The 25,857-nt window shown below is 49.3% G+C and overlaps 10 protein-coding genes across 10 annotated transcripts; 5 read left to right on the top strand and 5 right to left on the bottom strand.

The window, feature by feature from the left end:
* Positions 1–1,646: 1,646 nt before the first annotated feature.
* FOBCDRAFT_283772 (fungal-specific transcription factor domain-containing protein) lies at positions 1,647–3,837 on the top strand (the record flags this gene model as incomplete). Its single annotated transcript, XM_059611642.1, has 6 exons — positions 1,647–1,716; positions 1,774–1,793; positions 1,850–1,950; positions 2,006–2,236; positions 2,293–2,922; positions 2,958–3,837. 6 exons carry the CDS (start codon positions 1,647–1,649, stop codon positions 3,835–3,837), a joined length of 1,932 nt encoding a protein of 643 aa, XP_059463851.1.
* A 2,786-nt stretch (positions 3,838–6,623) lies between these two features.
* On the top strand, positions 6,624–8,334 carry FOBCDRAFT_283770 (general substrate transporter). The gene is made up of 3 exons (XM_031182061.3): positions 6,624–7,008; positions 7,061–7,799; positions 7,855–8,334. The coding sequence occupies exons 1-3, from the start codon at positions 6,630–6,632 to the stop codon at positions 8,252–8,254; spliced, it is 1,518 nt and encodes a 505-aa protein (XP_031042829.1). The 5' UTR covers positions 6,624–6,629; the 3' UTR covers positions 8,255–8,334.
* Positions 8,335–8,804: 470 nt separating this feature from the next.
* Positions 8,805–10,754, bottom strand: FOBCDRAFT_283766 (putative exoglucanase type C). Its single transcript, XM_031182056.3, has 3 exons — positions 10,084–10,754; positions 9,458–10,024; positions 8,805–9,389 (listed from the first exon to the last, which is right to left on the bottom strand). The coding sequence occupies exons 1-3, from the start codon at positions 10,690–10,692 to the stop codon at positions 9,021–9,023; spliced, it is 1,545 nt and encodes a 514-aa protein (XP_031042824.1). The 5' UTR covers positions 10,693–10,754; the 3' UTR covers positions 8,805–9,020.
* A 2,489-nt stretch (positions 10,755–13,243) lies between these two features.
* FOBCDRAFT_4536 (uncharacterized protein) lies at positions 13,244–15,745 on the bottom strand. The gene is made up of 2 exons (XM_031182055.3): positions 13,872–15,745; positions 13,244–13,823 (listed from the first exon to the last, which is right to left on the bottom strand). The coding sequence occupies exons 1-2, from the start codon at positions 15,519–15,521 to the stop codon at positions 13,731–13,733; spliced, it is 1,743 nt and encodes a 580-aa protein (XP_031042823.1). The 5' UTR covers positions 15,522–15,745; the 3' UTR covers positions 13,244–13,730.
* A 293-nt stretch (positions 15,746–16,038) lies between these two features.
* On the bottom strand, positions 16,039–16,619 carry FOBCDRAFT_195035 (uncharacterized protein; the record flags this gene model as incomplete). Its single annotated transcript, XM_031182054.3, has 3 exons — positions 16,039–16,051; positions 16,104–16,131; positions 16,262–16,619. 3 exons carry the CDS (start codon positions 16,617–16,619, stop codon positions 16,039–16,041), a joined length of 399 nt encoding a protein of 132 aa, XP_031042822.3.
* Positions 16,620–17,538: 919 nt separating this feature from the next.
* Positions 17,539–18,344, top strand: FOBCDRAFT_211726 (DNL zinc finger-domain-containing protein). Its single transcript, XM_031182053.3, has one exon. It carries the CDS (start codon positions 17,587–17,589, stop codon positions 18,127–18,129), a length of 543 nt encoding a protein of 180 aa, XP_031042821.2. The 5' UTR covers positions 17,539–17,586; the 3' UTR covers positions 18,130–18,344.
* Positions 18,345–18,858: 514 nt separating this feature from the next.
* On the bottom strand, positions 18,859–20,740 carry FOBCDRAFT_314096 (uncharacterized protein; the record flags this gene model as incomplete). The annotated part of the gene is made up of 3 exons (XM_059611962.1): positions 18,859–19,537; positions 19,583–20,132; positions 20,656–20,740. The coding sequence occupies 3 exons, from the start codon at positions 20,738–20,740 to the stop codon at positions 18,859–18,861; spliced, it is 1,314 nt and encodes a 437-aa protein (XP_059463850.1).
* A 306-nt stretch (positions 20,741–21,046) lies between these two features.
* FOBCDRAFT_122797 (major facilitator superfamily domain-containing protein) lies at positions 21,047–22,212 on the top strand (the record flags this gene model as incomplete). Its single annotated transcript, XM_059607761.1, has 2 exons — positions 21,047–21,521; positions 21,587–22,212. Coding segments are annotated over 2 exons (1,101 nt in total), but the record flags the coding sequence as incomplete, so codon positions are not given.
* Positions 22,213–22,509: 297 nt separating this feature from the next.
* FOBCDRAFT_255622 (uncharacterized protein) lies at positions 22,510–24,305 on the top strand (the record flags this gene model as incomplete). The annotated part of the gene is made up of 5 exons (XM_059611171.1): positions 22,510–22,932; positions 23,105–23,428; positions 23,483–23,733; positions 23,793–24,220; positions 24,270–24,305. The coding sequence occupies exons 1-5, from the start codon at positions 22,694–22,696 to the stop codon at positions 24,303–24,305; spliced, it is 1,278 nt and encodes a 425-aa protein (XP_059466582.1). The 5' UTR covers positions 22,510–22,693.
* Positions 24,306–24,599: 294 nt separating this feature from the next.
* FOBCDRAFT_173662 (Pyruvate/Phosphoenolpyruvate kinase-like domain-containing protein) lies at positions 24,600–25,522 on the bottom strand (the record flags this gene model as incomplete). Its single annotated transcript, XM_054702816.1, has 3 exons — positions 24,600–24,686; positions 24,741–25,319; positions 25,367–25,522. The coding sequence occupies 3 exons, from the start codon at positions 25,520–25,522 to the stop codon at positions 24,600–24,602; spliced, it is 822 nt and encodes a 273-aa protein (XP_054558791.1).
* Between the last annotated feature and the right edge of the window lie 335 nt (positions 25,523–25,857).

Here is a 25,857-nt window from a genome sequence, read left to right as displayed (position 1 = left end):
GTTTTCATCTGCCATGGACGTCTTGCTCACGAGACCCGCTACTACAGGTATCTTACTTAGCCTCGAAGTCTGTTCGCGCCTCTATCGGTTGATAAATAAGCTACAAAACCTTGCCATCCTGCCATCCCACGTTCAATATCTGATACTCTGTTTTGTGTCGATATAAAACTCAACCTTACCCGCTACTCAGTCGCGTTTACAGACTGTAACTCAGTCGTTAATGTTATAGTATTTACTTGTCGCAAGTCCAAGCATGAGAGTTTCAATCGAAGTAGAGAAACTTATAGCTCTAAAAACAACAGACGTTGGCATGTCATGATGAGGTCGAAGGGAGCTACGATTGCACAGTATTCTGCAGGTCAAGTACGTACACAGACACATTGAATATTCGGCAGGTATTTAAAGTATAGCATTGAACTGACGTGCATCGGGGAAATGAATCCGGTCAGTCCGTCTGAGATTCGTCGTATCCTAAATTCGCCCTGGTTCTATAACTCTGCATTTCGGTGGCTCAACACGGCATAAGACAGCATATGATAGAGTTCGGAACTTTTGTACACAGGGAAATTTGTTAGCGGGAATTGGCATATTAGATATTGAAGCTTCGGGGAGTCATTGATCACCGACCCTCAATTTTGTTCTGAGGTTGATGAATAGAGTTTACAATCATGAACCGAGGTGGTTGTTCTACTGACGCCCGCCTGGGATGAGCTCACCTGCCAATAACAACTGAACTGTCCGTACTGTCATGGAGGCTCGCCTGATCTTTTTTCTTCCCTACACTCATGTCGCTGACATTCTTGATACGCAATAACAACAACCATTATCACCGTCAGAAATAGCAACGCTCTTCAATACTAAAACTGCCCATCACAGACCATATAATAGTACCTGTACCTCTTGCTAATCGTCATTTGTGCCGCTGTATAACCGCACTACGCCATCTATCCACCCACATTTGTTGCCCCGCCCCGCTCGACAACTCGAGGGACACGAGTCGACTTGATGAGACAACAGCACTTTATTATCTTTATTGTCGCCAAAACTACATTGCCATGTTTTGCGGTTGAGATGCCACTTCCCTCCCGTCATCATCTCAGCTTGTCCTTTTCAGAAACTTAGAGATAGGTCTGAAACCCCAATACAACGCGTTATCGACGCATCGAGTTCTTTAAGTCCATTCCTGGATGATTGTCCCGCAACCGTCCACTCAGAAGAACTAGCCAACGACGCCACGGAACAGTGGATTGACTGCCTGCACAAGACCGCGCCCATTTCCCACGCCCCTTTCTGATTGCGCTTCACGTTGTGGTCAGGCTCCTTGAGATTCTTCAAGGTCAACTACAATCCCTTCGTATTACCGGAGTCAACGGCTTAGATCACAGGTCAATCCACTGGCTCTTGTCCACTGACTTCTGGAACCGACCTGGTCCTCGTGGTCTTAATTGTCCCGCTTCCGAGTGGAGAAATTTGACGACACTCGAACGAACTGTTACCCCAGACCTCACCCATCAACTACTATCTCCAGTCAAGCTCTATTCGTTACGCTTATTGTAGTTGGTTGCACGGACACTCCGCAATATCAGTCCTTCAGGACTTTTCTCGTCGATACCTTGTGCTAGGTCGGCATCTACAGGCTTAACAAAATGCCACGTCCGAGTTTCTCTCACAACCCGCTTTTGAGGGTGTCAAGGCCAGTGTCCGCTTGCTCTCGGTGTAAGTAGTGAGACTATATTCGAGGGGCCATGTTTGCTGACTGAATTCGTGTATAAGGCCGCGCTGCCAAGGTCAAGGTAAAAACAACTAGCTTGCCGCTCATATGTTGCGGACAGAGGCTAATATCATATAGTGTGATGGCAAACTGCCAGCTTGTACAGCCTGCGAAAAGGCTGGTCGTTCAAATGAGTGTTCAGCGGCAAACGACCAGTTCGCTCGAGGCAAGGAGAGAAGGTTGGTCGATAACTTGGTCGTTGAGAGTGCGAGCCGATCTAATTCTTGTGCTCAGTTACGTGGCGGCCTTGGAATTACGCATAGAAAAGCTTGAAAAACGGCTTCAGTTTGCAAAATCACGCAAGGCATCCGTTGCGCTCCATGATACGGATGCATCGGCCTTTAATGTGCAACAGATGGACCGTAGAGACTCTCTTGCGCTCATTCGCGCCGCTATACATCGCAAAGCGGCGCAAAAGCGGGAGACTTCTGATGTCAACTCTCTTGTATCCGACTTTGGCTTTCTGTAAGTACTCAACAGCAAGTTAAGTCCTTGATTTTGGTGCTAATATGCCTCGATAGTTCTGTCAATGCAACAACGCGAGACTTTGAACCTATATCAACAAACATGACGTTTGCTAGACTAGTCTTGGCGGCAACAACGAACGATGCCCTTCCAGAGTCTGACCAAGCCCGCTTACCTCCGAGACAAACTGCCCATGTGCTGGTCCAGCATTACATGGACAATGTCTATTCGTTGTTCCCCTGCTTTTCGGAAACCTCACTTTTAACCGCTCTTGACGACATATATCAAGAAGATACCCGGACTATCAAAGACTCGGACTATTGGATGGTGTACATGGTCCTTGCCATTGGCTCTACAGTCCAAAGCAAACGTAGCCAAGATACACACTATCTTACTGGCCTCGAGTATGCGTCAAGAGCTATGAATCATGCTGATGGTGCTCTCACTCCTGGATACGTAACACAAATCCAGTCGCTTCTTCTTTTGACGCAATATGCCATGTTGGACCCTGCCCACTTCGATAGCTGGCATTTGATAGGTTTCACAGCTCGTGCGATAGTTGACCTAGGTTTTCACCAAGACCCTCCTTTGTCTTCTATCCCTGACAAAGCTTCTCTGGACATGCGACGCAAAATCTTTTACTGCGTCTATGCTCTTGATCGGCAAGTCTCTATAACCCTTTCTTTGTGAACAAGCCCGCACCTGCTAACCTACACTTTAGTGCCATCAGTATGGTCCATGCGCGAACATTTTCGTTTACTGATGATACTGTTAATGTCGCCTTTCCTCAGGCGTCTAATAACGGGAGAAAGAGTTCTGTGTCAGGTCCCATCACCGGTCCCCAACCCGCAGACCCTGCTCTGCTGCTCTTTCAACTCCGGCGAGCGCAATCCCATTGGTATCAGGAGTTGTATCAATCAGGTTCGGTCCCTCTGCAGGATCCAATCTCCTATATTTGGAAAATGTGTCTTGATATGCGCGAATGGCAAGACACTCTGCCGACAAATCTGGCCCCTGAAATCCGACAATTGTTCGACCAGGAGCTGAGGTATAGCTACGTCTACTGTATTGCGCCCTCGGCCAGGGCACCCAGCATCACCGACTATAACCGTATTCTGATTTTTGAGCACTCGATGGCCTACCTTGACACTGTCCATGAGATAGCACATGGTGCACAAAATTCCGGATTCTATACATATCATGATGTGTTGAGGGTCTATTTTATGGCGAATCAGTTCCTCGCGGTTCTAAGGGATGCGGAAGATATGCTTCTTTCGGGAATGCCGGTTCCGATTCCAATTTCTCGCCCGGGTGCTGCACCTGCCCCTCCTCTCCCAAGACGATTGCAACCCCAAGGAATGAATGGAGAGGATAACCTTGATCGCAGCTTGAGGTGTCTCGATAAGGTCTCACAGACATTAGATACCTACGGAGACCGTTGGGCAGATGCCTCGACCTGGAGAGAAAGTTTTAGTATGATATCCCAGGAAATGGTGGACCGACTTTCGAGGCGAAAGCAAATACGTGATACTGCTAGAGAACAATATCAATTACAGTATCAGGGCAGAGGTATACCACCCCAAACTCAGGCTGGTTTTTAAATACAAAGCTCACAGCAATTCAAGGAGATGCCATGGGGAGGAGTTGATATTACACAAATGTTCCACGGTGGCAACTCCTGATAATATATCCCAGAATCGGGCTTTGGAAGATGATGGAAGAAACATTCATCATGCTTAACTCCAAGCACGCTCTAGGGCCAAGGCTCTTTGGTTAGATTTAGGGTAGAGTTAAAGCCTAACTTACTGGTGCTCCGAGATGCAGTGTATTATATCTGGTTCAATGTGTAAATGAGGAGCTGGAGTCTGCAATTTCACTGATGTAGGTTGGCCAAACCGCATTAGCACTTGACTCGAAATTATAAAGAAGGAAGTTGGGTATAGGCATACTCATGAACATTAAGGTTCAAACAATTCCAAAGTGACACATAATCCCAATCCTTATTTATGTCTTTGTAAGGCTATGCAATAGGTTAGACCGGAGGTTCCGACTTTGTAATACTCTCGGTGTCCGTTGGGCAGCCGTGTACAGGGTGAAACCTATCGCTGGCATGAATCCAGACTCAATTGCTATGAAGATGATATCAAATCAGGATGATTCATGGTATGTGAGTTTCATTGACAGGATTGAATAGGTAGTCTGCCTATTTTAGAAAGGCAATGCCTTCTGTGACTCTACGACTAGGACCTAACAATCAGACCATCGACTAGACCCTCGACTAGACCCCCGTGAAGCAACCTATTGGCTAAAGTTAGGGAAATATGATGAACACCACTGCATCGATTCGAATTTAGCCGAAAGCAATTGTGCATTGTTTAGTGTATGAATGATGGGGATAGGCGCAAAGTTTGGGGGTGACAATGCTGTAATTCGGAGTTGGAATGATGAAGTTGAGGCAGAAATATAGTAATCTCTATCAGTTAGCAATCGACCGACCCCGCCGAACATAGGAGTAGCGTGATTTGGCTTTATGTTGAATGTACTTCCGCGAGAGAGTCAGTTAGCGTTAACTGTGCTGCTGTCAAGGAGAGGGAAACTGTGAAGAATAGCTACTAGGTACTCTACAAAAGGCTAAACACTTGCGAGGTAGAATACTACGTTGTCGTTACACAAAGGAAGCATCGGTCTGTTGTCAGTGGCGCTTGGGACCCTGGGTTAATCGTACTTGGCATTGAGATTCATGGTGTGGTGTGTTGTTGTCGTCTAAGCGGTATGGTCAAGATGCAATATGACAACTTGTAAGAGGGTGTAAGATCGGGCTGAATAAGGGGTCGATATCTTGGCAAGAGCTGGAGCTGGAGCTATGTGGTTCAGTTTTGGAGTCAATCAAGTCATGCCGCGCCTTGACCAGGTCTACTACATCCATGAGGTCGCTGTCAAGTTGGAGGACCCTTGAGTCTTACGTTTTGGGGTTACCTTGCTCTCTATGCTGTTCAGATAGACTCAACTGTCAAAGATATAGATGATGTGGCGCCATCAGACTCAGTTACTAATTGTAGCATATCGCAGCATAGATAGAATACCAACGATCACGGAGTAATCACTTCCCAATAGCCGCTTATCTTTGTTTGTTTTCTCCCCGAGATTCTTCTCCATATCCAAGGTAAATCCAATGCGGGGAAGAGATCCAGGAAAACGAGAAGCGGTCTACTCCGCACGGGTGAATCGTGGAGGTGGAGGCATGGAGCTTGGCTTAGAACGGGTCTAGCACGGGCAGAGTTAAATTTTGACTATCTCGACGGAGGAATTATTTCCTTAGATATTCCACCAATCGTAGCTTTTGATGCCCTGCCATCTGGCCACGCGGTACGGCCACCATCAGCCGCAAAAAGACATTCCCCCATTCTCCACTCCCCCAAGGAAGCCAATTCCAAAGAGAGTCGAGGTCTAAGAGAAAGCCAGGAAGAAATTGCTCCAACAGGCGTTAAGCATGCCACCCAAAACTGACAGAGGCGCCGAGCCGGTGGAGGGCATGACAGGGGTTAGCGACCTGGGCAGACGGAACTCGGCACGGCACAGTAGCATCACAAGTCTAATTAAGGGAGTCTTCTTTTGATACATTGGACTGAATTCTATTCTTTAGACTCATGGTAAATGAATCGTGGGGGAATAGGATGCAACTTTGGGGGTTCCGATCTTGAGCTAAGTCGTTCAATAGTTGCGGGGGTTTGAACTTTGAAGGCTCAACGATGGGATGATGGGATCCGACTCGGTACTAGAAAAGTGGAAACAACAATAATTAAGCGAATTCTCAACGTTCGATAAGAGGGATGGATACATACATGGAATCGATATACATGCTCGACTGCCTTATCGTCAAGTACCAGGGATCGAGTTACGAGCGTGAATGGTGGGTGTAAATGCTGTCTCTTCTACTGAATAGTCAAGTTAAAATTTCAGGAGACAGCAAGAACAACAGAAAGAAAGTCAGGCCATTCAAATTGAGACATCAGATTTAACACACAATTAGAGGCTTATGGATGGTGGGGAAGGTGCGTCCGTCCGTAAACCATCCATAGGTAGCCGCAACGCAAACCGCAACCGCATCCTGGGGTTGGGTCTGGGGTTAACCTAGGAAAGACATAGTCTGGGGTCTGGGGGCAAGAAAGACGGCTCTAGCCTCTGGGGGTCCCTTCCTCGTCTCGAAGATAAAAAGATAGCAAGGGAAGCATCATCTTCACTCCTTCTCTCCTCTGTTCTTCGTCCCACTATCCTCATTCTCTTCTCTGCCTCTTTTTGAGATCGACCTTTCTCATTCTTGAGTCATATAATCGGCAACTCTAGATAAAAGACACCCGAAAAAAAGAAAGGCTCAGGGCCAAACACCGCCAACATGCCCAGCAAGACCAGAGTCTACAACTGGTTCATTGCCATGGTAGCTGCGTCTTGTATGACGCTCTACGGCTTTGACTCCAGTGTTTTCAACGCTCTCCAGGCCTCAGAGAACTGGCTGAACTGGTTCAATCTCGACCTCAAGAATGACAGTTACACTGTCGGTCTCATCAACACATGCTACACCATCGGTGCTATCGTTAGTGGTTTCTTCATTGGTGGCCCCCTGGCTGATTGGCTCGGTCGACGTGCCGGTATGGGTATTGGTTGCTTCATCACCATCATCGCCGCTATCATCCAGGCTTTTGCCCCTAAGGGAAAGCTTGGTGTCTTCATTCTCGGCCGTGTCCTCATCGGTATTGGTCAGGGCACCGCTCTCAGTAAGTTATATACTTTTACCAGCTCCTGTGACTGGTCACTGACTTCCTTCAGCTGCTGGCCCTGTTTACATCGGTGAAGTCTCCCCCCCTGAGATTCGAGGTCAGGTTATGACCTTCTGGCAACTCTTCTACTCGGTCGGTGCCTTTATTGCCTACTGGATCAACTTCGCCTGTGGCAAGAACCGAGAGAAGCTCGGCGAGTGGGATTGGCGCATGGTTGTTATCTTCCAGGTCCTCGTTCCCATCTTGGTCATCATCCTGCTCCCATTCCAGCCAGAGTCTCCCCGTTTCCTTATCAAGAAGGGCAAGATCGACGATGCCCGGTCCGCCCTTCGAAGTATCCGTGACACTGAGGAGGAGGTTGAGGATGAGGTCCTGGCTATCCAGGCTGCTATCGAGTACGAGAAGGAGGCCATCAGCCCTGGATACCGTGCCCTTTTCAAGGACCCCTCTATCAGGAAGCGCTTCGGTATTGCAGTTGTCCTCAACGTCGGCCAGCAGCTCACCGGCCAGGGTACCCTCAACACCTACTCCACTTCCATTTACAAGCAAGTCTGGACCTCGACTGAAAAGATCAACCTCATCAACGCTTTGTGGGCCACCATGGGTATTCTATTCACTTTGAACGCTGTATGGACCGCCGATCGCTTTGGTCGCCGATGGCTCTTCATGGTCGGTGCCGCGGGTATGGCCCTCTGCATGTTGATTGTTCCCGTCATTGGCCTCGCTACTCCCACCCCCAAGACCGAGCCCACTGCTATTGGCATTGTTGTCATGCTCTACCTCTTCATGTGAGTTTTCTTGGTTCTTCGCCTTTCTTGAACGCACACTAACATATACCTACAGCTTCTTCTACAAGCCTTCATGGGGTGCCGGTGTCTGGATGTGGACCAGTGAGGTCTTCTCCGCCAACGTCCGAACCCAGGCCGTCGGTATGGCCTCTCAGTGCCAGAATGTGGCCAACACCATTTTCCAACAGTTCTTCCCAACATTCCTCGCCAAGACTGGCCTCAAGTGCCTCTTCTTCTTCTTTGCCGTCAATATCCTGCTCTGCGTTTTCGTGTTTTTCTTTGTCCCTGAAACCAAGGGTATCTCCCTTGAGCACATGGATACTGTTTTCGGTGGTGCCGATCACACTGAGAAGGGCGCCCAGATGCTCGGCGTTGACGCTGCTCAGCATCAGACCCAGGAGTTCAAGGACGGGGCTGAGATTCAGCAGAGCGAGAAGAAGCGCGAGTCTGTTTAAATCTACTGTAATTGATGGGGGATTTGAGTTAGGATAATTCTGCATCTCGGAATTCGAGATGCGGGAGGCAATCGTTTTAGCCGTGTATCTACCTAGACATACGTGTTGATATAAGGATACATTGAAATATGGAGACATTATTGTGATCCCCAGGAAAAGTCCAGTACCCAGAAAGTGGCACGTCCAATCCAGATCGTGTAGTAGGATATTAGCTGACAGACATCATATCATGAAGTTGACACTGGGGAGCTTTGTCTTCGCATTGGGCTCGAAGCTTCTTTTAACTCAACAGCCTTATCCATACCTTAGAGTCGGTGTTCGCAACACCGATATTATCTCCAAGATCTTGGTCTCCTATGTTGTTCCCACATCATCTTGACGACAGGATTGGCCATGCCTTTCTTGGCCACATCGTTTCTTGTCAAGAACTGGATGCAAACGGGCGTTCCAGAAAGCCATAGATTATCTTGGAGAGATATTCGGTAGAACAGCTACTTATACAGAAATTTCAAAGCGAGTCGAGTAAGAGGTAGGTTGATAACGACAGTTGTAACTATTTTCTACCGATGTATATAATAATAGGGGCAAAGGTCGCTTTTTATTGCGCGAGACAAACGAAGGGCAAAAGAAGAGCACAGAGTACTCGGAAAACTGAAAGCCAACCCCTGTCCTCCCACATCAAGTTCATCTCATCCACACACTTCTCCTTGATCTTCCACTCATCACATCGTTTCTCAATCTCATGCTAGATAGCTCGGCAGCCCCTTTACTGGCACTGGGAGTAGAAGTCGTTGATCTTCTTGCAGGTGAAAGGAGACTTGCAGGTCGTGGGGCCGCTGTAGTTCTGGCCACCGCACTGTCCCCATTGGTCGACGCTGCCGGCAGGGGGGTTGGTGGGAGTGGAAGAACCAGTGGTGCTGCTGCTGGCAGGGGGGTTGGGGGTGGTGCCGTCGCTCTTGTAGGTGCTTCCGATGGGACCGAACTTGATGTTGGAGAAGGAAACCTTGGAGTTGGGGACATCTCGCTCAAGGTCGGAGGGCTTGCCAGAGGTGATAGCGCAAGAACCTCGTTGAGATCCAACCTTGGTAGAGTCGGTTGGGTAGGTAGAGTCGAGCCAGAGCATGTTGGAGTGGTGCTGTAGAGAAAAGTCAGTATGTGTTGTTCCTATTTCAGGTGTGAATGGGGGGGTTGCGTTAGACTTACGTCGTGCCAGAGAGACATAACAAGAACCATGGGGGCAGAGAGAGCATCGCTCATGCCGTTCCAGCCACCCTTCTTAGTGAAGTCATCGATATCGCCAAAGACGCTCTTCTGCTTGGAGCAGAAGTCAGAGGTGAGAGAGCTACCGGGGTTGCCTGCAATCTTGGACTCAGAGTTGGCTATGACCTTGCCATTCTGGACGTACAGACGGGTGATCTCAGAAAGACGTCCGTTGCTACCCTTGTGGAACTGAGTGACAACAGTCATCTTCTTGGTGGTGTCGATGTTGAAGTTGGATCCAGGACCGTAGAAGGTCTTGTTGCCCTGGCGGTAGGCGTTGAAATCACAACCGTCGGCATCGCAAGTACCGCCATATCGGTCACTAGAGTAGGTTCCACCACAAGAGTCGCCAGTGCAAGAGTGCTGTGTGAGCTTGGTGCAAGGATGAGGAGTGAAGGCGGTGGAGATGGAGTTGGCCTCCCAGATATCCATCTCGGGGCAGCAGGTGCCCAGATTACCAACACCAGCGTTGACATCACTGGCAGAGGGCTTCCAGCCTTCAGAGTTGGCCTTAAATACTGGTTAGCGTCTGTCTCAAACCTGCAATCGTACTCTAGGTTAATACTTACAACTCCGTTGATGAACTTGACATCACGAGGGCACTGGGCATCACAGTAGCCAGTTCCGTACTTGGCTCCGGCCTTGTTTCCGGAGTACTTGGCCTTACCACCATCCTCGTCCATGCTGACGAAGTAGAGGGCACCGTTCAGACCGCAGCCGATACCAGAGACATCGACATCAAAGGTGAACTCGTTGCCCAGAAGCTGGAACATCTGGTAGGTGTTCTCGTTCTCCATGAGGTAGGTTCGGCTGCCGATGTTCTTGCTGTAGGGGCCGTTGGTGACGAATCCAAGACTGAGCTGGTTGCCGCTGGAGGTGATTCCGTAGGTACCAGCATAGTCGGCGCCATCAAGACAGCACTTGTCGGCGCAGGTCTTGCCATCAGGGCAGATGGAGGTGTCCCACTTGTTTCCGGTGTAACAGTTGGTAGACCCAGAAGTCTGGTGAGTCCATCGCCAGTTGGCATCAATAACAACGGAGCCCTTGACATCGCTGCAGCCGCTGGATGTACACTTGGACCAGGTCAAGGCAGGCTTGGTCTCGGTGTTCAAAGAGCAGACCTGTTGAGCCCGAGCAGCGGCAATAAGAGCCGAGGCGGTTGCGACGATGCGATACATTGTGAAGTGAAGCTAGACCGTTGGATAGATGAGACTGAGTTGACTGAAGAAGTTGTGATGAGTGATGAGTGGTGAGTTTGATTTGGATTGGGAAACCGAGCTTGTTATATACTCGTCAACAAGAAGATCTGGAACTTAGAAGATCGTCCCCTTCACCCATGTCCAAATTTGAAAGAAAGGAGTGATCAACATCAAGAGAAGCCGCCATACCGATGAGGCTCCATTTTCATAGCCTCAGGAGAGACTCGGGTCGCGGGCCGCATGCCCTTAGACAGTATGAAGGTAAGAAGAACCTTGCTGAGCCAGTGATGTCTCGCTTGGTGATAACAGGCAAAGCATGGCATGCCTCCAGAGCGGAGACTTGTCGAGTAGAGCCACAACGAGGTACGGTGACTGCAGGGGGCAGTTCCTGAGCCGATCTCCGTGATAGCCTCCGGTGGCGTACGGTAAGTGCCCGATGAATACCTACAATAGCAAAGAGAACGAGTAGGCCGGTCCGCAGTTCCCGAAGGAGAGCAATGTTTGGCCTCCGAAGAGGCTGCACTCACGATCTTCGCTCATTGGAGGAACCTTGTAACCTGGACTAACAAGGCCGTGTAAGAATAAGAACAAGTTTCCGAATTACTGTTCTCACAGGCCTCTAAAGGATAGGAACATCGTTCGTTTTTCGGGCCGTCGCTTCCATCATCTTTTTGCCGTGGACTAATGAGACCCGTGATATAATCCATAGAATGATCGTGAGGTAGTCTAGTTACCAGTCCCGGAAAGGCAACTATGAGTGAACGGTCACCTTTCAGTCACCCTGCGATCTTAACCATATGGATCTCCGCCCAGGGTTGATTCTACTTAGCCGTACCTCTAGTGAGGAGGCTGACCCCACAACCTGTTGGTTCTCTCAAGGACCCAAAGTTTTGGCCCGTTTGCCACTATTCGAGCATGGCGTTTACCAATTATGCGGTGCCGTCACATCTTCGTCTGGATTCAATATGGAGAAGCCTGTCTTCGAGATCCACAGGTGCCTTGCACCACGGGCACGATGCTCCTCAGTAGATATCGCCTCCATGGGCCGTAGCTCCGGTAAAGATTATATATTCCGTTTGGAGACAATTTATGCATACTGATCTGTTAAGGGAAGTGAAGGGCGCCTTTACATCACACTGTCTGTCGAGCATCCGTTTCCAGCTGATCGGTCTTTGGTAGCGCTGATGTTCCTTTTCCCATCTGTAAACCGTAACTCGAAACATTGGCGATGTATATTTGACTTCAAGTTTCAAAGCTCATATGCTCTTGATGGTGGAACAATTACAGCCGTAGAACCTAAGATGAGTTGTCCTGGTAGAGGGGATCTCGCGGTACTTCGGGATTCAATCCGTCCGCTTAAAAGAAGTCTCAAGACGGCAACTGCAGGTATCGTGGAAGAATTTCCGTCAAATTTAGTTTGTTCATGTGTTCGTTGTGTGCCCATGCCCATCACGAAAACAGCTGTTGTTGGTCAGCTGCCGGGCAATGCGGAGGTGGCAGAAGTTAAACCCCTGACATAGCGCATGGAGGTAAGGGTTTGGAGAGCTTTCTCGTCCAAATTCAGCAGTTTCGGATACATCATGACCGAGATAGTGGCTATAACCCCGGCATATTGTTGACTATAGACCAGGATTCTCCTGCCGGTCATGTGTAAAGGCCTTGCCAGGCGAGTAGGCAGGCAACCAGGTCTTGTCTGTGACTGGTAGTCTCATGTGATGGCTGGTGAATGTGCAGCGCACAATCGACACGAATGTTACGGTGATTCAATTGTTCCGCCGGGCCTTGACTGACTGCACTTGGTTTATGAGCACTGTCCGGGAGTGTTATTTGTTTTTCGCCGCCTCAATTCTGAGACGTGTTACCTTCTGTTCTTTAATATTCGAAGCACTCGCAACGACAATACAGATTCCTCAGACTGCCGAGGCTCTCGAACGGAATGCCTTTTCCAGACACGGAAGACGGCTAACGAGGGGCATCAAAGTCACCAACCCTGCATGAATCGGCAGCATCTTCTCGGCTCGAACCGCCTTGGGGGCGTCTCCAAGTCGTCCAGTACCCCAGTGGGACGTGATATCCACTGTTTCGGAAGGTACAGAATAGCCCATTTCAGAAGTGCGGGGTGTGAGTTAATCGTTCCTTAGGCTGTGATGTGGTGCATTAGAGTGGACGGATTGGATCGTGGAGGAGGCTCTTCCGGATTACCCCAAAGCGTGGTGCGGCTTTGTCTGGGTGGTTCGACAGCCAATGTAATGCTATGCAATAGCAAGGGTCCAGAGGTGACTTGCATATTTGGGTAGTACGCATGATGCTCTGTTGAAGTTACGTATTTTGCCTAACGGGGCCATGTTAAGGATAGAATGAGGTTGTTGTGGTCAGGTTTAGGAAATATGGAGGTCGGGTCAAGCTGGCACACGTGATGACCGCATATCACCTACAGTGCCTTTCTCTATGAACCATCTACACATGTCTAGACAAGGTGAAAATCACATCTTTAGGTAGACCACCTCACACTGCGTTGCTCTTCATACAAACATAATTCTGAGTTAAGCTCAACCCATCTATAATTCAAGATGCTAGAGTGTCAATGGACGCATCACAAACACCCCTTGTAAACCACCGGGCATCAATATAATCTACAAGGATGCGTATTTCGCAATACTGCATCTCATGTCCTTCCCGCAATTACCAACGTTCCAAAGATAGGGGGGAAGTATCATCCACATGAGGAACCCTAAATCCTCCCGAGACGCCGTATAATCATCCCTTCCAATTTCCACCTCCAGAAAAGCTATTGCTCGCAAAAACAAACACCACCATCACTGGCTGTCAGGGTGACGTGTTGCCAGTACTATTCGCCATTCCCCGTGAACAAGTGGATGCCGTTCAATTGCCTCGATGTTCAGAACTAAAGCATGGAATGACATTTGCCCGGCTCTCCTGCTTTCATGCGTGGTTTGCAGGAGAAGCCGAGTGCAGCCAGATGTCTTCTCCTTGTCAAAACCGGACTGGTGGGACTTCTATCCACGGATATCTGATATATGGATGTTTTTACTTTGACGGGGCAGTCTCTGGTCACGCTCGTAGAGATAACCACAGTTGGCACATAGTGTCTGAGTAATGTTAGCAATGAAAACGGAGCCGCCAACCCTCGAACTTACTCTTGGACCTGCTGGTCCATCCCTCACAGCCCAGACGCTTGTGCCCCATATCCTGCAGTGCATGCACCTCCATTGATATCTCTCTTGGTCTGTCAAAGCTCCGCCACCTCCGTATCCCCCAACGTCTGGTGTCCCTCGCCCTCCCGGTGTACCACCTCGGCCAAGCGGACTCAGGCTTCGGAAACGCCGCTTCTTTTTGGACCGTTCGCCTCGCCCCATTCTCTCCTCCTCGACTTCCATCGGCGCACCAAAGGGCGTGCCTCCGAGCATTCCTGTTGTAGAGCTGAACCGTGCCGTCTCACGGCGTAATCGACGAACTTCACGTTCTCGGTCGCCTTCTCTCTTCTCAATCTCTTCCTTGCTCAGGAATTCTACCTTCGGCTCCCAGTCATCGCCAAGGTGCTCCGGGTCGTACCTCCAGCCAGCTTCAGAGCCATGGGCAGCATCGTTTGGTAATTCCTGCTGCATTCCACCCCATCCAGCAACGAGGCCGCCAGCCTCGCAGGCTTCCTTTTTCAGCCGCAGAACCGCTTCGTAGATGGCATGCGTCATTGCCGGTATCCACTCTCCTGTCAGCCCAAGATCTGTACAAGTGACCTTGGCGAACGCTTCAGCGGTTCCGGGCGGATGCAATAGAGACCATTCAAACTTATCAGTGTAGAGCATTGATGCCAGATTAAGGTTCAAGTTGATGATGCATCGATAGGTATCGTCAGGGTTGTAGTCGTCAGACTCAGGAAGAATCGGCGTCGCCTCTGCGGTGACATCGGGAACTTGGGATTGCGAAGGAGTGGCCGCGCCTCCTGTCTGCGCCGGAGTGTCAGGCCGGGAGGCCCCTCGGATGGCGGAGACTGGAGAGTCATCCCGAGACTTCAGCGCGAAGCTTGGCCGCGGTGTCAGTGCAGCAGTCGTGGGCTGTGGAACAGAGAGGGCCTGCGGGTCACTATGAAATAGTGGGTGAAGGGCAACGCCTGAGTATTCTTCAAGTTGCGTCCGGATTTGCTTGCTGATATCAGCAATGACTACCTGCCGGTTTGGCAGATCGAGGTCCTGCACTAGAGTTTGGGCAAACTGATCGGTAGAGATAAGGGTCTCGTGCAGATTCCAGCAAAAGATGTCCCGAAGTTTATACGGCACTGTCGCCTCCTGTTGACGATACTGGGGAAGTGAGGTGTCCACTGTACTTGAATTATGCGGCATGGGATATGGAGCTGGTGGGATGAATGCGGGAACATCCACATCGATTCGAATCGGAATCAGGGTGAGAGGCAATGTTGCTTGAACGGCATTCTGCTGGTCGCTCCTCAGCAGCCTGTGTTTGGCGATCCAATCGCGCCAGACGCCCTGCACCTCGACAGGCTCTTTGGTGTCTTTGCCAATCTTGTCGGCGAGGTCTTGTCTGCTGACCGAGTCCTCCTTTCGCAAGCTCCTCAAGCCTGTCGGCCGTCGTCTAGGATCGTCGCTATCATCTTCCAGGTCATCATAACCATCTTCAGCATAATTTATGATCGTCGTCCCTCGCTTTGTGGTTCTCGAAGCCGGTCCGGCGGGCGCGCTGCTTGGTAGAACGGGCGTGAGGAGAGAGTTGTTGTAGGCGCGCAGTCGCGGCGCGTAGCTTGTCAAGAAAGCCTGGGGCTTTGATCGTTCCATTGTGTGTGCTATGAGGTTTCGATGGTCATCTCATGCTGCGGAAAGGGAGCTTCACCAACACGCGAAGAGTCTCTTCTCACTATCGCCGGATGCTGGAACTGATACAAGTGATTCAGATGCCAAAATTTACCCGATGATGATAGCACTATCGATGTGGACTAAAGATGTCGAGATATGTGGAGTTTTCTGTCTGTCGTGATGGCTTCAACGTTCAATGCTTGATGGAGTCGCGCGAACGGGGACCTTTTTCTCAATCGCGTCGCTCGTTGTTCCACCAGGCTGCAGGGCAGAGTGCACGGGCCAATCGACCGACCATGATTATATAAGCCGGTTGCCTACCCTGTAGACATCGTCACATAATTGAAGGACGAGATGGATACCGTGAAGAAAGGTTCTGATTTATCACTACTAGCAAAGCAAACTCTTGATTTCACCGCCTATTGCATGATATAATACCAGATGTTACCGTTCCCTCATCGCATTCTTTATGATGGCAACCATAAGGGCAGAGGTCACCTCATGCATTCACACTACACAAACCGTCAGTATCTCTTTTTAACTTGATCTCTGAGGACAACATACCAATCTCTGTGGGAAGAGAACATACAAACTGTGTAAAAAACGCAGTGATTTTCATGATCATATGACTGACCACATCCGACTCGACCTGCCTCAGGACCCATGCATTCCCCTTAGCCATTAAGATGCGAATATTTTAACGGAGCGTAGAAATCACTTACGGTAGTTATAGTAGTCCTCTGATACACGGTTGGGCCTGTAATTGGCAGTGAGCCAGAAGTTCGCAGCAGTCTCGAAAGTACGCGTATGTGGTTGACCCGCGCATGTGGCCGAGATCTCTTTGTATACAGCAGTTCTCTCCGGCTTGCCAGGTGCCACGGCGCCACAGCCCAATTGGATGGCATAGTCTTGCGCATTGGAAGCAAGGGCAGGGTCCCAAGTCAAAGGACGGTACCCATTTGCATTACGTGCTGAATTGAGCCTGAGTAGGCCATGGACGATGTCTTGCGACTCTATAACCGAATCTCCGGGACGGAAGTCCATGCAACACAACGAGGCACCGAGAGTTGTGAGTCGCATGACAAGAAAGCTTAGGACCTATTTTCTAAGTAATGAAAAGACTTAGGTAAGTTTAGTATATCTTAGCAAGCCTTTAGACCAGTTTACTTCAATACCTAGATTTAATGTCAGAAGTTTTCTTTCTCCCTGAGGGGTACCTAATGTACAGCTATGAATCGTACTTGTGAATCTGCTGGTTGATATTCTACTGGGTTAAGCTCTGACTGACCTTTGAGTGGAAGTGCGATGGATGAATTCGGCGTGATATGCTACCAGGGTCGATTGAAGATCCTTTGGGTTGAAGGAAGAATGTTGGCCTAGGTGCTGAGAAGAAGAAGAAAAAAAAGAGAAAAAAAAAAAAGAGGTAACTGGTACTAGCACTGCTTGGTTAAGGCAGAAATTTCGTCGTTGAGGTAGATGAACCTTATTAGGTTTTGACTTCTGTGAAAGTCGGCAAGAAGAAGTCTTCACTTCATAGGAGGAAGGGAGGATGGAGATGTGAGGTAGCTACTACCTAAGCTACCTACCTAGGTAGGTACCTTGTGTAGGATTTAGTGACGAGGGACTCGCGGTACAATTGCTTAAAGACTGTTATAGAGAAGGAGAGTACTTGCTGATCCATCACTCTTCGATACACTCTATGTTTATAAAGACATAATCGGAAAGCTGAAAGATAAGTATTATTATTAAGTTCATGCTTAACCTTAGCTTAGAAGATCATCAGCTAATCGTATAAAAGAGATACGTAGCTCTACTGAGCTTCCGGATATCCAAGTCAGGGAAGATAATCAAGGCAAAGACGGCGTCTATCTTTCTCCTGTAGCAGTGAAAGACGTGTAAGTGATAGGAACGATATGATTCGCTGACCTTCCACCATCTTTCCTAACATGGGTAGCCCCACAAATGACGTCTCAAGACCAAGACCTTTCTTCTTCTAATGAAAACATTTCCCCGACCTTCACCTTCCAAGTCAATCAAATTTCGCAAAATGGCCTCACGGGCGCCTTCCTTCGCCTCCAAAGTCCTGCGCCAGCTGACAAAGCAACCGCAGCGCTCCTTGCCATTCCTGCGCGCTTCTTTTATTCGTCCTGCCACTACAAACCTCCAGTCTTTCCGCGCAGCGCATAACATTCCACGACCACCTACCCAAACATACGCCAAACCGAAACCTGAGCAGGCGCAAACTGGCGAGACGCCAAAAAGCGAAGGAGAAAGGCCCGAGATCAAGGCGTCACACTACCAGTTATCATTTACGTGCATTCCATGTGGCCATCGCTCTCACCACAATGTCTCTAAGCAGGGCTACCATTATGGCTCTACGCTCATCACATGTCCTGAGTGCAGGAACAGACACGTCATCAGCGACCACTTGAACATCTTTGGCGACAGAAAAGTCACCATCGAAGACCTTATGAGGGAAAAGGGTCGTCTTGTTAAGAGGGGAAGTTTAGGCGAAGACGGCGATATTGAGTTTTGGCCAGAGGAATCTCTTCCAGGAGACATTCAAGCTGGTAATAACGAGAGCTCATGATAGCATGCGACTAGTGGGATGTAACAATAGAGTGAAAAATGTGAGGTTTGTCAAATGCCTAGGTTGGGCAAAAGCATTGGGTGGCGTTGATGGGATACCCTCCACTGAGGGCCCGGGACTGAAAACATAGACCTGGAATTAAAACAAGCTTATTCTCCTCTATCTTAAGCTTTGCGTATTCTTGAATGATAATATTGTACTCTTATACATCAGGGTTATTCTAAATTTACATATTGTGTTATGTTAAAAAACCACATATTTTGTTATCTTGCTTGCTTGCCTTCGGCTTCACCTTATTTGTTGCTAGATTGGCATTTCGATAATGAAATTATAAATCTACACTTAAGCTTGCTTGTAGAGGAGAACTGGACGTCTACCTGCTGGGTCTGGTTGGTCGGAAACACTTCTCTTGCTTAGGCTTTCATCACTATTGCTCGCTGAGCATCATCTTAAATCCTTGGAGGCTGCATGCAGGTCCATGAGCTTATCAATACAAAACAAATCAGTACTACCTTATGATTTACAAACTTCATGTCATGTTCACCATGGTTCAGAGTCCAGTCACACGCCCCAGAGGTGAAGGGAGGGTAGACTACAGTACCTCTGTAGTCAGTGGACCATTACTAGCGAGTCGTGCTAATCTAACAGTACTTTAAACAAGAATCCATTTATCTTAGGACAAGTCCGTTATAGATTGAATGTTGCTAGCACCGTCTAAGTAGCATAGCTCTATCTGGTCAACGGATTCTTCGATGTTTGAAGAATGAGCTCAAAAAGTGCCACAAGATCATCCTGCTCCTCCAAAGACAACACTATCTCCTCAATCTTTCCTACAACTTCATTCTCAACAATGTCCCTGGTTAGTTGCCTCCATTTGGCCACTATATCGTCGTTAGAAAGGGGTGGCTCTACGCCAAAAGCACTCGGCACACTGTGATGTAGGACCGTCCCGTCTTCAAACCTAATCCTCACTTCTTGACAGCCGATGGAGTCTCCATCAGTGATATGGAGTTTGCACTCAGTGAGATCGACAAGTCTCCAGGCATCCTCATCAACGAGCGTATCAGGGGTAAACTGCGGCATCAAAACTTGTCCATGAACAATCTGTGTTGCGGCCGTGAACGAGTTACTCATCTGGGCTCCCGTTGCTGTGAGGGGCCTAGCGGCTCTCCAGCCTCCGTGATGGAAAGCAGCTTCGCTAAGGAGGATGTCGATCTTCTTTATTCCATCGAACCTCTTCATCCTGTCAGGGTTTTGTTCTTGGAGATGGCGGATACAGTCAATGCTAGGATGTGTACCTGCCATCGCTGCGTACGGCTTGATCACAATGCCATTCGTCTGCCACCTGATTCCCAGCTCGCTCGTCAACTCCTGCGGTAGATATTGGGGTTGCTTCCCATTTCCAGAACTGAATTGTTTCAAGAAGCCTCCATACTCGCGCTCGAAGACTTACTTGATACCCACATAGCCGCCTTGTGCTAAGACAGCAGCCAGAAGACCGTTCCGTGCTGCAAACCCATGGTGCATGCGCTTTACGTCACTCTCGAACTGGGCAGACATGAGCCCACACGACTGGGTACATGCTATCCCAAAAGCATCCTCGATTGTGTCCGCATCGAGCCCGTAAAGCTTGCTCACGCTGGCAGCAGCAGGTCCGAAGACTGCTCCAGAATGCCAGCCTGATGAGAGAACATGTGTGCCCCAGAGAGAACGGCCTACACGTGGTCCTGTCTCGTAGCCCGCGATAGTCGCGAGCAGGAAGTCTTTTCCGGAGGTTGTGAAGTGAGAAGCTTGTGCATTGGCTTGCTCCGCAGCGGCAAGCAGAGCTGGCAGGATGATGCTGTTCGAATGAAGGGGAGCCTCGCTGTGCCAGTCATCCAGCTCGAAACCCTGGATAAAGGTTCCATTTAGAAGCGCGGCAGTGAGAGCGGTAACCTTGCGTCCTTCCCACCCAATGAGCGAGGCGTCTCCCTGTGTTGGCTCCAGGTTGAGGATCGCCTGCGCTGCCGTCTCGGATCAAGGTAGATGAGATCCGACAAATGCACACGCCAGTCCATCGAGAATTAGGTACTTTGCTCGAGTACACACTCGGTCCGGGATGTCATCCAGTTTCAGCTTTGAGATCCATTGTGACAGTTGCACCGTCGGGCTTGGTGACCTAGGTTTTTGGTTCACTCATGCTGAAGTCGCTGGTAGATGACGAAGGGATAAGAGGACACCACTGCCCTAGGTCACTTGAGCATCTTATACACGACCTCTTTGCGGTGAGATTCAGTATTCAACGGGATGTTGCTCAGGCTTTCCTGTCTGGTCGGCTCATCAAGTTGAAGGCATCGGAGTTGTCTTAGTTCGAAGTCCGCTACGCAAATGTTATGCCGGTTTCGATCGGAATTCCGAACAATGCACTAGCTACGTACCCAGGCAGGCTATCAAGCAGAAGCTACAAGGAGGCCCGAGATCACCTCTAACGCTATAGTTGCATTCTGAACTGGGCCACTCCTAGTGAGCTTTGGGATTACCACGTACAGTGGTAGTTGATTATATCACTGCGGTTGACTAGACTGATGCTAATCTCCTGGGGCCATGCGCATGTATTGGGGGAAGTCAACATCGGAGTTCCGAGTCGTATCTTACCCTCAGACTGCCTCCATGCCACCCCGACAGATCCTCGAGGCTACTGAAGGTTCGCATAAATCGCCCTGCTTTCAGGCTGTGGAAGTATTAAAACCGCGAGTATAGGCGAGAGAGTTTGATGTAGGCCACCCAGCTTTTCTGTCAAGAAACTGTCTGGTACTACGCACGTGTCAAGGCAAATACCATCAAGACCTCAACGATCTATCATGTCTGAAGAAAAGGCTCAGCAGGATACATTTGAGAGGGTGACAGAGCAAAGAAGTCCTGTCATAATTGGGTTTTCTTCTCTGCTATAGGGTTTTCGACCATATCAGCATGTCAAGCCGCTGTCACCAATTACGCCAGTCTGGTCGCCCTGCGTGTGCTGCTCGGTTGCTTCGAAGGCATGTTTTCCGGGGTGCCTCTATATCTGTCCTTCTTCTACCCCAGAGACAAAGTTGGCTTCCGCCAAGGCATCTTCCTCTCTGGCTCTGCCCTTGCAAACGCATATGGAGGCGTTTTGGGATATGCTATTCTGGGTGTTCGGGGCTCAGTTGCGCCATGGCGATGCCTGTTCCTCATTGAAGGGTTACCAGTATGGATCGTTGCCATCCTGGCATGGTTCTATCTCCCGGACGACCTTCTGAGCGCCAAATTTCTCACCGACAGAGAAAAAGAGGTTGCCTGGCAGTGTGTTGGACGGGGACAAACTGTCGACTCACAGGGAGCGGGAGGGGTTAGCTGGGCAGAATGGCGCTCAGCATTCTTGGACTGGCGGAGTGAGTAGTTCCATTATTCTTTACATGCTCGGGCTGATGACTCATTGTGCTAGGTTATGTACCAGGCTTGATGTACTTCTCCTGCAACGTATGCTTCGGCTCGCTGCCTCTCTTCATTCCGACTATCATCTCCGAAATGGGTACATTCAACCACCAAGAAAGCAATGGACTGTCCGCTCCCCCATACGCTCTCTGCTTTGTCACAATTCTAGCATGTGCTTTTGCCAGCGACCGCGCTAAATTGCGTGGGCCTTTTGTGGCCGCTGCTGCGATTGTATCGACAGTAGGATACTGCCTTCTTGGTGTTTCCGAGGGGGTTGCTGCTCGATACGCCGGAGTCTTCCTCAGTGTGCAAATCTTTGTCAGTATCAGCATTCTTCTTCCATGGGTTTCCAGTCTACACCACACTGAGAGCAAGCGCGCTGGTGGGTGGGCAATCTTTGCTACGCTGGGCCAGTTTGGGCCCTTGGTTGGCACGAACATATTCCCCAAGGACCAGGGACCGTACTATCACAAGGGTGCGTGGATCTCCTGTGGGTTTACATCCTTGGTCGTGCTACTTAGCATAGCCTACTCACTTTTACTTCGCTGGGAGAATAAGCGACTGGACAGAGTAATGATTGAGGATGCCGGCGTAGGTGTAGGAATGGAAGGCGATGATCATCCAAGGGGGTTCCGCTATGTTGTTTGAGTGAGTTCATATGGTGAAGCCCAGAATGATATTCAGCTATGGCCGTCTTGTGCTGCTTACACATGGACGTTGGATTGGGAATAATAAAGTTTCCGTTTCTCTATGCTCTAGTCTGTTTCCAGTAAAAACAATATGCCTGAAACTTAAACCCAGCGTCGATCTGCCGAAGAATCCGCAGTCGGAATTCCGTACATACATAACTAATGCCCGCTGATCGTGGGGAAGTTGTCCCAGCCCCGACCCAGAATTCATAAGTCAACCGTTCGGGCAATACGGCGGCCCTTGTCAAACTGCCTCCAGCAGTTTCAGAGGAGTCAATCATGCATATGACAAGTCGCATGAAAGCCTGTGCTCGTTGCAGGCGACAGAAGGTTCAAGACTTCCTTGGGCCCAGGACAATTGAGATCTGCTAATTCATGGCTTGCAGTTGAGGTGCGACTTGTATCAGCACCCCGGACAGCCATGTTCACGTTGAAAACGCATGCACATAGAATGCAACAATATAGTGGAAGCTCCAGAGGCTACTGTGGACGCTTCGCCAGCTCGGTCTGATCGCACGGCTGTAGGAACTTCAAGCAGTGCCTTGATCTATACCGCTGCGGAGCCATCACTTGAAGTTGACCCATCATATGCTGTACAGTCAGACCGATCTTCATCACTTTCTGAAATCTTGGGTCGGGAGGGCATTGCGGTAAAACAGATAGACGATTGCTTTGCTCGGTAAGTGTTGTCTACCACACACAGCGAATGGATCACCAACTGAAAATGCTAGGTTCTTCAACCACTACAGCAAGCTCCTGCCTGGAATCTTGAATGAAAACGAGGTAAACTGCGAATCGTACTTGAAAGAGTCTTCCCTCCTGTTTTGGACAATAATTGCCACAGGCTCCAGGCGCTTGGAGCATGCCACGAAGCTGCACCGGATAGCTGTTCAACACATCAGAGGCGGAACATTCCAGCCCCTTTTATACATTACGAACCCTATTCCAATTATTAAAAGCTCCCTGATTCTGTGTCTCTGGCCTCTACCAGTGGACACAATATGGAAAGACCCTTCAGATGTGTATGCAGGCACAGCCCATTCTCTCGCTGTTCAGAATGGGCTTTTCGTCAACGGTCACGAGCAAGACTTTGCAAGGACGCATACTTCTTTGTCCAAAGAGATCAGAGATATTAGGGCTCATCTATGGCTCAACTGTTGTTTAGTATTCCAAGCGTAAGTTCTCTTGTCTGTAGAATTATGGTACTCGCTCAACGTGAATATTACTAGCCTGTGCGATGGCCTCCCATATCTTTCTATCTCCGAATCCAAGCCCTACCAGAGGAAAACTAGGCTCGAGGAGATTGTGGACGCCTCATTCCATTACCGCATCAAGTGCCACGACATCTTAATTGATGCCACTAGAGCATTTGGCGACATCATAGACGAGCAGGGCGAGGGCAGTAAGTCGTTGCTACCACTAATCAGGATCTTCAGTGAACAAGTGGAAATCGTCCCACTTCCTCTCCGTGATGACTTATGTATGTGTGAGCCGACTTTAAGTAAAGCGTCATTGGACTGAATTTAATTGACTTACCAGGCTACCTTACCCGGTGCTGCATCCGTCTCGCAATATCAGCCTACTACTTCTTCCTACAGAGTCATGACTTTAAGAGACCAGGCCTGATCACAACCTTTTCAATAGCCACAGAAGTTCTTGATGCCGTGCCTCGCTTAGATGCCATGCAGGACTTCGCGTTATATGCTTCAAACTACTATACGCGCATGGCCTTGCTAGCGGCGTTTTGCATCCTACGACTAGTCAGGAGCCAGCTGAAAGAGCACATTGACCTGCGTGATGCTCAACAATCGTTATTCAAGGCGATATCATTCGTCAAAAGGCGTTCCATGCAACACGGCGACCTTGATGAGAGGTATGGGACGATCCTCTCGCAGTTGTGGTCAAATAGCGATTCGATGGATACTACTACAGCTAATGGGCTGGATCTGAGGATCCGTAGTCGTTTGGTACGTGCAAGAGAAGATGCCCCTAGGTCTACTCACCTAACTACCATAGTTTATGAGCGTGGTATTTGACTCTCTTTGGTGGTGACGAGTCGAATACAACGGGCAAGGCAGTCCATACGACATGAACAGGACTGCGCCAGAATCTGTCCAGACGGGTGCCACAGATGCCAGCACGTACTGGAACTCGACAGCTGCGCCTGTAGGCGACAGCTTCGGATCATCCAACTTCCCCGAGGTGTACATGGACTGGAACTTCCCTCTGGATCTTGACTATCTTGGGTAGAGAGAGCATGGATACTTCAAGGAGCTACATACAGCGTCTTCTAAGCAAAACGTTTTGATGGCCAGCCTCGAGCGTAGCATGGCATCCTAGGACGTATCAGTCCACGCCACCTTCAAAGTTGGAAGCTCCAGCCTCCTCATCAATTTTCATCGACTCATCGAGCCCGCATACTCGGAATAGGTCCTATTATTGCAGTATTAGATTACTGGATTCTGGGGCGGATATTTGTATCTTCACCTGTGGTGTAAGCTCGGTATCTGCTAAACCTGTTTCCTTCAGCTTTTGCAGACCAGCCTTGATTGCAGTATAAGCCGGAGCCAGCGTGGCCAGCGGCACAATCATCATGCTGAACCCCAAGCCTTTTGCTTCTTTAGCTGAGATTTTCGGCGTGACGCTATTCTCCACCATATTCAGCAACACTGGCCATGCCAGTGCTTCTTCATATCCATGCTTCTGGATGGAATCTGTTCGTGCAATGATGACTATATCGCTTCCAATCCTTCGGCGTGCTTGCACGGCAGCCCGTATACGGGCCAAATACTCTTTCAAGTCCACCAGGACCTTTCCAGCGAGATGACCGCATCGCTTGGTCTGCACCTGGTCTTCGATATGTAGCACCCCGACACCTGAGCGCGAATACTGTTCAACCGTACGTGCCACCATGATTAGTCCGCCGTATCCGGTGTCCGCGTCGGCAATGACAGGCGTAAATGGTGACAAACTGGCGATCATTTCTGCGCTCCGCCGCATGTCGTTCAGTGTTGCGATCCCTAGGTCAGCACATCCGTGAACGGATGCCGTGACTCCTGCCCCAGTCTATACTCGTCAGTCCAAGTTTTGATAGCAAAGCATAGCAGACTAACCATGTACAGGACATCAAATCCAACCTCGAGCGCAATGCGCGCAGAGAATCCATCGTGTACACCTGAAGCAAGGATGAAACCACTCGCTTCTATCCTTTGGCGTAACAACTTCCCCGCAGTGATAGTTGTACAGACATCTTCTCCTTGTGAGCTCATGATTGAGTTGTATGGTGTAGGGGAATGCTGTTCTGATGAGTTTTGAGCCTTGTCTAGGTAGACCTATGTTACATTGTGATTTATTTGATTCGGAATCAATCCGTTGTCAAGCCCCTTTTCGTGTATTTGTTCAAGATGGGTTGGAGTGGGACTTCGGAGTTCCTAACTATGACGAGCTTCAACGATGCTGAACGCTCGGAATTCCGAATGTCTGGTCCAACTCAAGCATGCTGATGAACACAGGTCGTAGTATCAGCACAAGACGTCATTTCGTGTAAAGATTCCATACCACTGTTCCCGGGCGTCGGATGGAGACTGGTGTGCTGATGGCTGGC

This window comes from Fusarium oxysporum, chromosome I, assembly GCF_013085055.1.
Source record: "Fusarium oxysporum Fo47 chromosome I, complete sequence".
Classification (NCBI taxonomy): Eukaryota; Fungi; Ascomycota; class Sordariomycetes; order Hypocreales; family Nectriaceae; genus Fusarium; species Fusarium oxysporum.
The sequence above is the reverse complement of the archived record's forward strand: the minus strand, read 5'-3'. Positions and strand labels throughout refer to the sequence as shown.